Source organism: Typha angustifolia, chromosome 5, assembly GCF_048772165.1.
Source record: "Typha angustifolia cultivar Huaian chromosome 5, ASM4877216v1, whole genome shotgun sequence".
Classification (NCBI taxonomy): Eukaryota; Viridiplantae; Streptophyta; class Magnoliopsida; order Poales; family Typhaceae; genus Typha; species Typha angustifolia.
The window spans coordinates 6,646,182-6,660,263 of record NC_133243.1 but is presented as its reverse complement, the minus strand read 5'-3'; the positions used below and the strand labels follow the sequence as shown (position 1 = coordinate 6,660,263).

At 39.5% G+C, this 14,082-nt stretch overlaps 2 protein-coding genes across 2 annotated transcripts; both read left to right on the top strand.

The window, feature by feature from the left end:
• The first annotated feature begins 2,598 nt into the window (after nucleotides 1-2,598).
• LOC140760178 (G-type lectin S-receptor-like serine/threonine-protein kinase At5g35370) lies at nucleotides 2,599-6,119 on the top strand. The gene has a single exon (XM_073097023.1). The coding sequence runs from the start codon at nucleotides 3,026-3,028 to the stop codon at nucleotides 5,840-5,842; it is 2,817 nt and encodes a 938-aa protein (XP_072953124.1). The 5' UTR covers nucleotides 2,599-3,025; the 3' UTR covers nucleotides 5,843-6,119.
• Nucleotides 6,120-8,778: 2,659 nt separating this feature from the next.
• On the top strand, nucleotides 8,779-13,871 carry LOC140760059 (uncharacterized). Its single transcript, XM_073096852.1, has 4 exons — nucleotides 8,779-8,989; nucleotides 11,578-11,646; nucleotides 11,738-11,937; nucleotides 13,257-13,871. The coding sequence occupies exons 1-4, from the start codon at nucleotides 8,825-8,827 to the stop codon at nucleotides 13,261-13,263; spliced, it is 441 nt and encodes a 146-aa protein (XP_072952953.1). The 5' UTR covers nucleotides 8,779-8,824; the 3' UTR covers nucleotides 13,264-13,871.
• Nucleotides 13,872-14,082: the final 211 nt, after the last annotated feature.

Sequence of the window (14,082 nt, the reverse complement as noted above, 5' to 3'; positions counted from 1 at the left end):
AAATGGGTCATTTTTCACTTGCATAATAATCTTTGAACCAAAAATTCTAATTTCCATCTCGTATGCAATAGTAAATATTTGATCATTCTTTGACATTTGCATGCCTTTTTTTTTTCAACCTTGTTTTGACTGTCGCTTCCTTTTTATATTTGAGTATTTTCGTTAAGGAAGGTGGCAAAGAATTTTAAACATAAAGCATAAGTTTAAGTAGAATTCAAGAAATTCAAATCTAATATACACGGGCGGAGCATCTACGGGCTGATGAGTTAAGCATCAATAGATAGATCGTTATCTGTAGTCTCTAATGGATGGGTACAAGTTCAAGCCTCATCAGACTTGGACAAAGTTTAAACCAATCCATTCCCTAAGTCTAATCAGGGTTAAGCCCAAAGCAGGTTTAGGTCAAGCTTTGACCCGATTTTATTGAGTTAGATATCTACCGGTTATATTTTATTTGTTAAAAATAAAAAGTATGAAGGAGAAGGTGAAGAGTCGTTGTATACCTTTCAACATAATGTCAAAGACTCAAAGAGAGACGAGTGAATAGATAAGAATTACGATCCAACTTTCAACATCTTAGTAGATCTATAATTACACCTTGACAAATGAAAGGAAAAAAGAGAAGAAGAATAGTCTCCTTTTAAATCGTTAAGTTGATTATTTTAAGCTGAAATCTGTTAAGTCCAGTGGAGAGAACGGTAAGAAATACAAAACATAATGTCATTTATAAATTCCCTACTTATTGACAAAGTGTACGGTAATCTTTTGAAAAGATCACTGCCGACGTCTAACATCAATTAATTATTCGATGCAACCATCGGAGTGGAGAAGGATGCATGACTTATTCTCTGATCCTGAGAGAAGGTGAAGATTTGACTTTAAGACGATGACAATATCCAAGGTGGGGAATAGTTCATAACAACTTTTAAGATATTACTAATTCCTTCTCGTTCATAATTATTTTTTAAAAGAGATATACAAAATTTAATAGTATTCTAATAAGTCGGTCATGTTAGAATTTGGGCCCCAAAATACTCATACAGTATAAGCAGTTTTTTTTCTTTTAAAAAAAATATGAAGTGGTTTATTCCGTACAAAATTATCTACTAGAATCGGAAAGTTAAAAAAGTTTAGAATAAAAACTCATCTTCTCAGGTATATCTAAAGCCTAGGCATGCTTCTTCTCTCTTTTTGCAAGCTAATATGAGTAATTTTATAATTGTTTAAATTATAAATTAGATTTTTAATGTTATATATGACAGAAGCAATAGAGTACGTAGACTATTGAGTTGATCTTGATGGTTGAGATAAACTCAAACCACACATTTAGAAAATCCTTATGACGAGTGGAAATAATAGCTTGTTTTATTATATGTGCTTCTACTATAAGTTTCAATTTATAAGGTCCACATCTACACCATACAATTAGATGATGACTATCAGTATGTCGGATTATGAAACCAACCCTACCAGCCATAAATTTGTTGAACAAAAGAATCATCTAAGTTCACTTTGATCCACCCGGCTTGTACTATCTTTTCGTACTTAGGCGCACAACATGTCATTCTCAATGAAGACATACAAGAGAGGTATTTCTTAGCTAAAAATCGAAAAGTTAAGCTAATAGCAAAGCAGAAAGATTGAGGACATGAGGAGAAATAGAGACTTCTCCCCATATTTGGTGTAATCCATATTATTATTTAACGTTTGTAGTCTCTAGTGGGTGTAAGTGACTCTCGCCTAGACGAACATCTCATACCCAAAAGGTACCCATCATGGATCTTCTCTAAAAACCCCGATTACTAAGATAAACAAAGTAGAAAAGGCACCAATTTCTATATCCGTTCATGTATTATATTGTGTACATGTGTGCGTACTTACTAATGCACACATATTTATATACTTATTAATGTGCGTGTGTGAGACGAATAGAGGACACGTAGTTGTGCTTTTGGCAAGAATTTCACCATCAGGAGCCGATGTCTTTTGCAACACTTTTATGTGTGAACCGAAGTCGTCTTGCATTACTTGTTCCCCACAAAAGCCTATCTATAGTGACGTCGAAGTCTCAATTTTAGGTGAGGGATCCTATTTAACAAATATGAGGATGGAGCTAGGTTTTATTTTCTTAATATATATCTGAGCATAATATTCATTAGCAAAGGCAAGAGTTCAAATTTAAGCATCGCAAACTATTCCATCTTATTAGAGAAAGTGATCTTATTTCTTAACTTCTAAATGTCAAGGTAAGACAGCGCAATAGCCATGAATCCCGTACCTTCTCATGATTAGGTAACCCGTTACACATATGTATTCAGAAACTAGCGTATCATCTATCCTTTAAACTGACATTATTAGTTAGATGAGCTTTCAAAAAATCCCAAAGAGTCAAGGCCACTTTACAATTAAGAAAGAGATTGATCAATGGCTTCTATCTCATTAGAGCACATAGAGCAACTTAGGATATCATACTTTATCAAGTGAAACATATACGCACTTATTGTCTAATTCCTTGAAACACCTACCAAGCACGATGATAGAGCAGCTTGGCCTTAAACACAATCTCTTTATAAAATTATTGGGATTAGTTACGATTCTAACTTACACAACAACTCCAGGCCTTGCTAATCCAGCCTGTTTACACCAACCCTGAAACATGATTAAGGGTGGGATTAGAACATGCTATCCACCATCTCTCTCTATAATCTCGAACAAATGTCCAGAGTCTAACTAGGACGACTCCAGTTAATGATGGACACGCAAGATGGGTGGGTCCCCCGTGGACAAGGAATTCAACCCGTTTACAGGATTAGATTCCGATAAGCTATCCATATCCATGTGAAAAGGAAGCCAGAGCCTAGAGATTGCGGGCGCGGGCGAAGCCGCAGCCGCGCAAGCGCAAGCTGGTCCACCATCCAGGTTTGACTTGAATTCGAAACCCAAAGCCGAGTAACCAATAGTTGATTCATGTAGCTGTCTTCAAGGTGTTGAGCAGCGAATGCCAATCGCTCTTGCCATCCCCTAAATGGAAACAATTACACGTCGCGAAGAAAAGAATCCAACAGTAGCTCTTTCCGAGAAGTCAACGCTCCCCAAAACAAGCAGCAACCCCCGCCATCCATACCACCATCACCTCCTCCTTTCCTCACCTCATGGGCTCAACTCCCACGCCCCAATGCCTTGCTCTCTCCTTCTCCTCCTCCATCTACTCCTCCTCCAATTCCATTTCCATCTCTCCTTCTCCGGCAATGTCTCCACCGAGTTCCTCTACCCACCTTTCACCGCCTCCAGCCTCCTCTACATCGACTCCGGTGGCGTCTTCCTCGTCTCCCGCAACTCCTTCTTCCAAGCAGCCGTCTACAAGCCGGGTGCCCAGCAATCCCGCTTCTATCTCGCAGTCCTCCACGTCCCATCGAAAACCCTCATCTGGGCCGCCAACCGCGCCGCCCCAATGGTTGACACCTCCGGCTACGTCCGCCTCTCCTCCGCTGGCCTCTCCGTCAGCCACTCTAACGGCACCTCCATCTGGTCGACCCCTGGATTCTCCTCCTCTGTCTCCTCCCTCCAACTCCTCGACTCCGGCAACCTCCTCCTCCGTGACGCTACCAACGCCACTCTGTGGCAATCCTTCGAACACCCCGCGGACACGCTCGTCTCCTCCCAGTCCCTCTTCGTCGGGTCGTACATCTCTTCCTCTACGTCCGACACCGACCTCGCCGAGTCCGATTACCGCATGACGGTTACCTCCGGCGACGCTGTTCTGACCTGGATCGGGTCAAAGTACTGGCAGCTCTCCAACGACAACCGCTCTGTCAAGGACCGCAACGCCGCCGTCGCCTCCATGTCGGCGAACGCCACCGGGTTGTATCTCTTCTCCCCGCAAGGTTCCGTCGTGTTCCAGGTCCTCCTACCTCTCGCGGAATTCCGCGTCGTCAAATTAGGCTCGGATGGCCGGCTCCAGATCACGAGCTACTCGTCTCTCAACTCCTCGTCGGCCTTAGGCAACGAATTCGTTGCCCCCAGCGGCGGCTGCGACCTCCCCGTCTTGTGCGGCTCCCTCAGCTTGTGCACCGCGAGGGGCAACAAGTCCTCATGCGCCTGCCCCGCACTGTTCGCGCCGTCGAGCAATGGAGGTTGCCTCCCTGCCCAAGGCTCGGTCCTCGCCTCCTCCTCCTCCTGCGAAAACTCAGCCACTGCCGAGTATTTGAGCCTAGGTAGTGGAATCGCCTACTTCGCGAACAAGTTCGCGGCGCCGGTCACGGCTGGCCAGGGAAGTTCGGCGTGCCAGAGTCTATGCAGTGGCAACTGCTCCTGCCTCGGCTACTTCTTTGACAGGTCTTCCAAATCCTGTTATCTATTGGAACATCAATTGGGTTCTCTGTACAACACCAACGCAAGCGAGATCACCGACGCCTTGGGCTATCTCAAGATTGTGTCTTCTGGATCACCACCAGAATCCTCTAACGATTCGTCCAGAAGCCACCACATCCTGCCCATCTTGCTGCCATCGATTGCGGCATTCCTGCTTATCATCGTGGTCTCCTTCATCGCGTTCGCCTGGTTGAAGAACTCCAAGAAGAAAAGGAAGAAGATGAAGAGATCCAAATCCATGATCATGAAAGAGATCCAGCTCGGCCGGCAGAAGTCGCCCGCCCGGCGCACGCCGTCGAACGTGGACTCCGACGACGACGACGACGACACCGGAGAGATCTTAATACCGGGACTACCCACGAGGTTCGACTACGCCGAGCTCGAGGCGGTCACTGACAACTTCCATACCAAGATCGGATCCGGCGGCTTCGGCTCGGTCTACAAAGGCGAGCTGCCTGATAAGTCACTCGTGGCAGTCAAAAAGATCGAAGTGCCCGGCGTCCAGGGGAAGAAGGAGTTCTGCACAGAGATCGCCGTGATCGGCAACATCCGGCACGTCAACCTCGTCCGCCTCCGCGGCTTCTGTGCCCAGGGATCGCGGCGGATGCTAGTTTACGAGTACATGAACCGCGGATCCTTAGAGAAATCCTTGTTCGCCCGCACCGGCCCGGCTCTGGAATGGGGCGAGCGGATAGAGATCGCCGTGGGCGCGGCGAGGGGGTTAGCCTACCTCCACTCTGGCTGCGACCACAAGATCGTGCACTGCGACGTGAAGCCGGAGAACATCCTCCTCGCCGACGGCGGCCAGGTCAAGATCTCCGACTTCGGGCTGGCGAAGCTAATGGCACCGGAACAATCTGGCCTGATCACCACGATGCGCGGGACGCGCGGCTACTTGGCGCCGGAGTGGCTCACCAACACCGCCATCTCCGACCGCACCGACGTGTACAGCTTCGGCATGGTGCTGCTCGAGGTCGTGCGGGGCAGAAAAAACCGGGGCGATCGGTACGCCGCCACCAACAATTCGGATTGGACGAGCGGCGGGGGGAGTGGGTCCGGCCAGGGGAGTGAGTACTTCCCGATGGTAGCATTGGAGAGGCACGAGGAAGGGAGGTATGCGGAGCTTGCGGACCCGAGAATGGAGGGCAGGGTGAGGGAGGAGGAGGTGGAGAGAGTCGTGAAGGTAGCGCTGTGTTGCTTGCACGAGGAGCCGGCGCTGAGGCCGAGCATGGTGGCTGTGGTAGGGATGCTGGAAGGAAACATGGAGGTGTGGGAACCGCGGGTGGAGTCGCTTAACTTCCTCCGCCTGTACGGTAGAGGTTTCGTCGCCAACTCCGCGGCGGCCGGAGGGACGAACCGGTTGTTCGGGAACGGAGGGGATAACATTACCAGGTCGGTGACGAGCAGCACGACGACCACGAGTGGGTCGCCGTCGTATGTGTCGTCGCAGCAGTTGTCCGGGCCCAGATAGCGCCAGTTGCGTTCTGGAGGTCGGCGAATATGATTAATCAGGATATAGATTTGGTTGTTTTTTTTTTTTTTCTTAAGAAGAATGGGTATCCCCATTAGATTAGTGGATGTTTCCACTTGTTTAATTAATTTGTGCAGTTTCGGGTGTCAATTGTTCAGGGAAAGTGTCGACAGCTTCAATAATATATTTCTTGCACAAAGAATTTATTAAGACGTATATGTCTTAAAGTATGGAAACATATTTTTGGTCCATTAACTAGTTTAAGCTTTTGCATCAACTAATTTACCACAATTCTGCATGGGATTCAATTCTGGTAGATTCACATGGATTGATCTCAGTGGTTTGTTGAGTAGACATCAAAATATTGATAATGAATCTGATGATTCTAATATAGGACTGGCAAAACAATCAACCTCGCTTGGGCTCGGCTCAATAAGACTCCATCAAATTTGATTTGAAAATAATTTTAAGTCAAGCTTGATCTTTAAAATAAGTTTGAAAATAATTTTAAGACAAACTTTATTATAAGTTGATTTGCAAAGGCTCAAAATAATAATTATTATATGTATATAATATGATTGATTTTTATACTAGACTATAATTATGTTATATTTTAAGATTTACTTAAGTTGATTGTTATGTAATATGATCTTATAGAGTTTAGTTCTAAAATTTTATATTATTATATATTTTTTAATATATGAATATCTTTATTAGTTTATAATTTTGAATTAAATCTTATTTTAAGCTTGATTCAAAACTAAATCAAGCTTAATATAATATAAGTTTGATCATGCTTAAAATTTAACTTTAATTAATTAATACTTAAAATTGCATATCGATCGAAACTCGAGAATGACTTGAGCTCAAAATTAGCTTGAATTAAAATAATTTCAATTCAAACTTAATTACAAATATATACTCAAAGTTAATTTCAATATAAGCTCGATTAGAGCTAGACTCTGTTCAAGCTCAAATTGGACTACACCCTTATTCTTATCTCTAAGACATCGTCTACTCTAAAAATAAGATAAATTTTATTTTTTTATTCATAAAATAAGTTTATTATTTTACGAATAATTATTCTTATAGTCACTTGAATTTTAAAATAAAAGTGTAATAATTATTGTTTAGATGATATGAAATAAAAAATTGTTTTAGTTTTTACATAATTATTATATATACACTTTGATTTGATATAAAGTAGATTGATATGAAATATAATTTTAATAAATATTATTTATATTCTACAATGAGTTTATTCTGGAATTAAGATTTGTATTCTAAATTTTTTTTTAAAAAATTATTCTCAAAATGAAGGGAGGCTAAGTTTAAGTCAAATAGACCTTAATCTTAAAAAAAAAAAGTCTCATAGTTTGGAAATGAAAGAGATATAGTTCTCAAATACAAAAAATAAAATAAAATATTATTCTCTAATCACTTTATGATATATACAGTGCTGGTCTTATAATTTTAGTATCTAGTTCTTTTGAACTAAGACCAAGAGGTTGTTTCAAAGCTCCAAGGAGTCTGAGTTGAAAAGTTTGAAACTATATACTCCGTAAGAATATCACCTTATTTGAGAGTTGCTGATTCATCTCTATTCTCTAAAAATATGTTAGTAAACAATATTTAAAGTCTTACGTTGCTTGCACTTTCGTGCTCTTTAAGTACAAAATTAGCCGCAATCTGTGGCATTGTTTACAATAACAATTTAGTAGCAATAGTTTTTTAGGAAGCAAATTAGTAGTAGGTACTCTTCACCTAACCCAAGCCGGCAGGCGCAGAGCAACTACGAAGGCATTGAGAAAGGGACATGAAATTTGTACTACTAACTGGTCCACACAGCACGTCAAATCGCATTCAGATTCATGCATCGTGTATTACTTTCGGCTTTCTCTGCAATAAATAAGATGGGCCATAGGACATCTCAATGCTACTCGTTCAACTCCCACCTAAAAATTTGGCCACTAATACAATTTTATAAGATTTAAGTTTGACTAGATCGTATACAATTTATGACATTGCAGGGGAATACATGGACATGATCCGGCAAAGCACCGTCACAATAATTGATTACATTATTTATTTGACACTGGAAATACTATTCAACCTAGACTAGACCAGGTACAGTACTATACTTATTTTTAACCCTTCTAATGTCTAAGCGACGTACTCATTGGGGGCATCAGCAACCATTTCTTTCCGTGGAGAAGATCAGAGTGAACTTATCGGTTGTCTAAAATAATTATAATATATATAGGAAAACATATATAACTGTAGATTGGACTACTAGCTAAAATTAACTCTGTTTTGTTTGGGAAGGTCAAGGTAATGGGCTCATTTTGCCATCTGAACTTGTTTTGTAGTTACTGCCTTTTCATAATTGTAGGAGCTTAACTAGACGTAGAATGTAAATATACTAGTTGCTTTTCAGCCTTTCTATACTAAAAAATTAAAAAAAATTAAAACTGTTACTGCTGAATAATGGACTTTTTATTAAACATAAAAGATTTGAAGTGTTTAATGCTCAATTGTATTCATTATCTTTTTTCTATATTATATTCTTATTTTTATATTAAATAATTTTTTTTTCTACGTGTTACACATTTGTTATTGTCATTGGGGCATTTCTAATTAAGAATAATATTACAAACGTCGTTTTAAGCAAACAGTAAATGTACTCCTCTCTGGTACGGGAACATAATATATTTAATAGAACATGTTAATATTATAAGTCTCAATTATTTTGCTTGCTCGAGTAAGCGAAAGTGACTTGTCCCTTATCTCAGTCATCCACGTCATCTCCGGTCACACGCTCGCGCATGGTATTATTCGTGCCAAACTCCAGTCCGCAGTCCGTACTCGCCAAGAAAAATAAACGGATCGAGTACGTGTGATTTCGGATTCGGGTTTGTCATCCTCGCCAAAGCCTAAAAGTCGAAGCCCGCAGGGGAAGGGTAACATTTCAGCAGAGAGGAGATGCGTGGAGTCGGTGGTCCACTTCTCTGCATCGGCGATTTGCTCAGCGACGTCGCCGCCGATGACGGCGCCGTGGAGGGGGTCGAGGAGACTCCTCCTCCTCTCTTCACCACCGCGGGCCTTGACGGTCTTCTCGAACCGTCCGATCTCCAACGCTTGTTTGAGGTATTGATCCTATACCCTAATCAACGTTTGTTGATACTCTCATTATAGATCGGAACTTTACATTTGATTTACTATGCTTAGATTTCCGGTTTCTGCTATCTACTCGATTTGAGAATGTGCATTCTTGTCTCCGTGATACAATTTTCGATGCTGTCGGTTCACATCTACATGTTTCGATATTTATCTACGAATGATCTCTTCTTGATCAGATTATTAACGAAAATAGATAAATTTTAATTGAGTACAAGAATCCGTGGTGATGAGTTCTTGTGTTCTTGATTGAAAAATCTACATGGTTGTATGTAATCCAGTTCTTGGTTCTTGCTCCTATTTTTCTTGCAGTGGTCATAGATTAGATTATGTTAATTAGAAGCTAGTACAGGATATGCCTCAAGAAACGTTGACCATCTCTTTGTGTTGGTTGTTATTGAGTGATTCTTGGCCTTTGGATGCTGCACAATGTAGTGCCTCTCTCTGACTGAATTGCAATCATCATGTCACCATGCATTGTTGTAATTTGATTTAGAAGACATAACTGAGAGCCATCCTCATATTATTTGTGTTGGCCATCCAGATAGGTATGATCTCTCATCCTCTCGATCCCAGTTGTGTCAGTTCTCAGTTGGGCTTCTTCTCCATTGGTACATTTTCCCACAGATGATAATTTGTTGAAGTTTAACCTTAAAAGTCTAGATTCTTGTGAATTCTTATGCTTCTCATAAGTTTTCTATTCGTTTCTTTAAGTGCAAAAGAAAAAAAAAAGTTTATGATGCAACTTGTTTGCCTAAATTTTGTCAAGGAGTGGAAGTATTTTTGATGTTTGTCATCTAGAATTAGTGATTGATTGGACAAGCAATAATTTTGGCATAAAAAGAGTTAACCATAAAGCTTGAACACCATGAGCATACCTTCTCAAAAAAGCACAAAGAATCATAGAAATTTTTTTATTCTCACTATAGGAAATATATGTCGGAGGATCATTTTTTCTTCATGTTACTTCTGTTTTCTTCCAATTAATTTAATATAGCAAGAAAACCAATGATTGGCCTTATCTAGATCTTTGTAACCTTAACTAGGTCTATAATTTATATGGTAACAATGATCCATTCTTATCAGTTACTTTACTTCTATATGAATTCTTATATTAAATTGTTTATTTTGATCTAATCGAACTTAATTCTAACTGTTTTTCGCCTGAACTCATCAATAATGTAGTTTCGTTCTTGGAACTTAATAATTATGAAGTGAGGAATACTTATGAGGACTTAGCACAAGCTTATACACGGTCTTGGACTTAAAGAGACCTTCCTTTTGAAGGTGTCTGATATATACAAGTGGCGCTGAATCAGGTCAAGGTGACTAATTCGGCACCTTCTTGGGATGTAATCTTGATTCCTTTTAGTGTATAGAGGTTGAAGCGGCAGTGCTTATTAGATTTTCCTTCTATGGAGGAATTTCATGAATAGATTCCTATTAAGGTATGAGAGGTCGAAGCAAAGTGCTTTTAAAATTTTGGCTAAATAACATTTAGAACCGTTGAATAGATTCCTATTAAGGTATGACAGGTCACACTGCTTCTGTAATTTTAGCTTTTCTAAATAGCAGACTATTCTCTGAGTAGATTTTCCTGGAAAAAGATGACAAATCTTTGCCTTGATGGGAAGTTAATATGAATAGACGATCACATCACCAATATGAATCCTCTTCTTCCAAGTGTATTTTCTGCCAATAGAAGGGCATCATAGGAATTGCAATTTGTGAAATTTATTATGTTAATGAGTTCTCAGATTTGTTTCTCATGATCCTCAGTTCAGCTCTAAGATTATCTTATTCCTCTGACATCCAGTTTCCCAATAATTCTTCATATTGAATCCATTTGAATTCTGATCTATGAAAGCAGAAATATGGGGATTACAGAAAACTTGGTTTTAATGACCTCTGAAATATTAAATACTAGAATCACAAGAGGACACGCAGTAGGCCCTGGACATCTCTAGAAGCTGTATGTTCATATCATGGATGGTCAAACTGTATTTTGAGGTCTTTTCTGCAGATTTCTGCGAATAAAAGTATAAAAAGCAGCTTAATGAGATAGCTGGAAGTGGCAATATTGGCATATAGCTAGGACTCTAACAATGAAGACTTTGACAGTATGTGGTATAGTAGTTGGATTGAAATTGTCAGGATTACATAAGTTTCATATATATAGGATATAGTTAAAACATATAGATACAAATAATGGACAGGGTGGATGACTTGGGAGTCACAGATTAGAGTCACTGTTAATATCACTCTAGATAAAGATTCCTTCTCAGAATTAAGCTGCAAAGAAATGGAGATACTTTAATATTTCTATAATAGAACTGTTGGCACCAAGGTGTAAGGCGTGATGTGATAAATTATCTTTCCTTTGTGCTCTGCATGTCAAACCTGGCTGATAATGATTTTCTTAGGGTTGACTAGACTCAGTTTTGCAATTTCGTTGCTAATGTTGTCCCCTGTCATGCTTGTATGCTTTAAATTATGGCAGCTTTATACACATCCTATGTGACTTTCATATAAGTAATAAATTTCTTGCCCTGCTGCAGGAAAATTACGAGCAGTTGATTGAGTCACTATCTGGGAGTGATCATTCATGGACTGCTTTGATGCTAAAGGTGCTGAGTCTTTTCTTAGGGAAACTTAATTATATACTATATAGATTTTTGTCCGGGTAATCCAATCTCATTTTTCTTGGTAATATTCTAGTTATGCACTGCTTTAAAGACTGCCGATAAATTGGTTAGTACTGCCAGTTCAAATGCTGGATTATTACTTGAGAAAGTAAAGGTGCTTGAGGGCATACTAAAGAAAGGTGATTCTGCTATTGCTGCAGCAAAAGCTCTCCATACCACGCACTTAAGTAAAGAAGTCTCTTCAACCACTAGTTTGGAGGCAACTAGGCCGAGGTAAATGAATTACATAAAGAAATTTTTACATAATTGTTACTGAAAGCTTTCAAAAATCACAATTGTCACTATATTCTTCAAGATTTTATAATTGCCATTAATTATTATGCTCTTTTAAAAATATCATTTCATTAGATAAATATAACTAATCATAATTAAAAACATAACTTAAGTTTAAAAAAATTATTTTGCCCTTGCCTAAATTATTTAAAATGGTCTAAAAGCTATCTAATATTATATCTAGTAGAATATAATTTTCTTTTATGCGAGAAGAAAATTATTGATAAATATTTTACATTATAAACTTAAAAAAGGTATTTAAGTTATTTTTGTATGTTTGTTAATTTTAATAATAATGTGTTCTGAATATTTATTAAAAACTAATCATAATGTCAACTCTGAAATAGTCAAAAGGTTTTAATGATAATTTTAATATTTTAAACAATATAATAGTAATCATGATATTTTAAAAGTTTTCAGTAGTAATTATGTAAAAAAAACCCTTGCATTGAAGGTAGAGAACTTTATGTTCCATTTAGAATGCCAAACTATCATGGATGCTTGAAAACTCTCCTGCACCCCCTTCCTGGGCAATTTGTTTTTGAATGACCTTGGCTGAGGTCAACAGGGTTAGAGCCTTTTGCAGTAGCATGGGCCAGCTTGGAAACTCTTACGATTTAATCTCCAGAGGTTTTCGACCTCGAGGTCCTTCTCTGTAGTCTCCCTCGACTCTAATGCTTGTGGGTTCCTTCTGCCCCCACTAGGCAACCAGTTTGAGGAAAACTTCCTTGCCCTCCAAGTTGAATTTTTTTTTTTCCTTAGTTGGTTGCCTTTCATCTGAGTTCATATGGGCTATTTGTTCACTAGGAAATGGCCTTCCCTTGCCCCCCTTCAGCATCTTCTCCTTGATTGCATCTTTCTTAGGTCATACCAGGACTTCTTCCTTATTCCTAGTTTCAGGGTGCCCTCCCCTCCCATGGTTGATAAATAGTACTGTTTCTCTCGAAGGACAAAGACATTGTGCCAACACTGAGGCATGCCACAAACCCACTTCTTTGGCCTATTCTGGTTGCTCATTTGGAACGAGAGGAACCGACAAGTTTTTAGTCCAAGTTCCCCATTGGCATTGGTTTCCTTGTAGCCTTCCTCCTCCCCCCTCCTAACTGACATGCTTTTCTTGTTAATGAGCATTCATGGCATGCTTCTGTGCTCTGTCACGGTTCATTTCTTCCTTTTTTTGTTTTTGTTTTTGAACTACTTCACTCTTCTTGATAATTCTTTTACACAAAAGGTTGAGCTACTCTAAACTTTATGTGCAGGGATTGAAGGACAATGCAACAGGTACTTGACAGGCAGTTTAACATGTCAATATTTAGTCACATAATCCTATTGCATCTGCTAGGGTCTGAGGAAAAATTTTCACTTCCTAAGGGCTTCTCCCCCCTCCCGGAGGCTCTTCCCTATACTCTGCGAGAGGTCTTTCATTCCCTTCGCTTTCCTTCTCATTCTTCTTCTTCCTCTTCCTTTTTGCACTTCTCATAGCCTTCGTTCTTCCTTTAAATCATTCTCCACACTTTGCCGCTTGCCATCCCTATTCCCTTTGCTACTTCCTTGCACGTACCCTGTGTTGTAACAGTTGGTCTTGTGTGACAAAAGTTTTTTTTTTCATCATTTTCTGTTTTTTCCATTTGTTGTTGTGGTTCAGTTGTGTTAGTCCTTTTACGCTTGCATTCAAGTCTCTTTCCCCCCTTTTTTGTGATGCTGCAATATTGGCCGGCAGGAAATCTTACTTTTAGAGCTATCGCCCAACTTCCTCCCCTTCTTTTGCAAGTGCTTGTTTCTTTGATTTGGTTAGTGCTACCTTTTATAATATGAGATTTTTTTCCTTAAAAACTCTAGAAATATTTTTGGTTGCAATTTCTTCTCCTTTTATATTTGAATTGCAAGTTCTTTTTTCATATTTGTGGTTTTACTTTTTAAAAGTTTCTGACAACGACACTTGTGAGAGTAGAACGATTATTTTATACCCGATTGTCGAGGTCTCTCTTTAAACACTATACTAAAAAGAAATCAAAATTTTGAAAGTACAACTTTGATGGGCGGATAATTTGACATATGCTTCATTTTAAAATCTATACATGAGAA

Bases quoted from the DNA above. Each gene is read 5' to 3' on its own strand.
- LOC140760178 (XM_073097023.1), top strand. From the start codon at position 3,026: ATGGAAACAATTACACGTCGCGAAGAAAAGAATCCAACAGTAGCTCTT.
- LOC140760059 (XM_073096852.1), top strand. From the start codon at position 8,825: ATGCGTGGAGTCGGTGGTCCACTTCTCTGCATCGGCGATTTGCTCAGC. The intron at 8,990-11,577 runs GTATTGATCCTA...GCCCTGCTGCAG, and splicing joins ATCTCCAACGCTTGTTTGAG to GAAAATTACGAGCAGTTGAT. The intron at 11,647-11,737 runs GTGCTGAGTCTT...GTAATATTCTAG, and splicing joins GGACTGCTTTGATGCTAAAG to TTATGCACTGCTTTAAAGAC.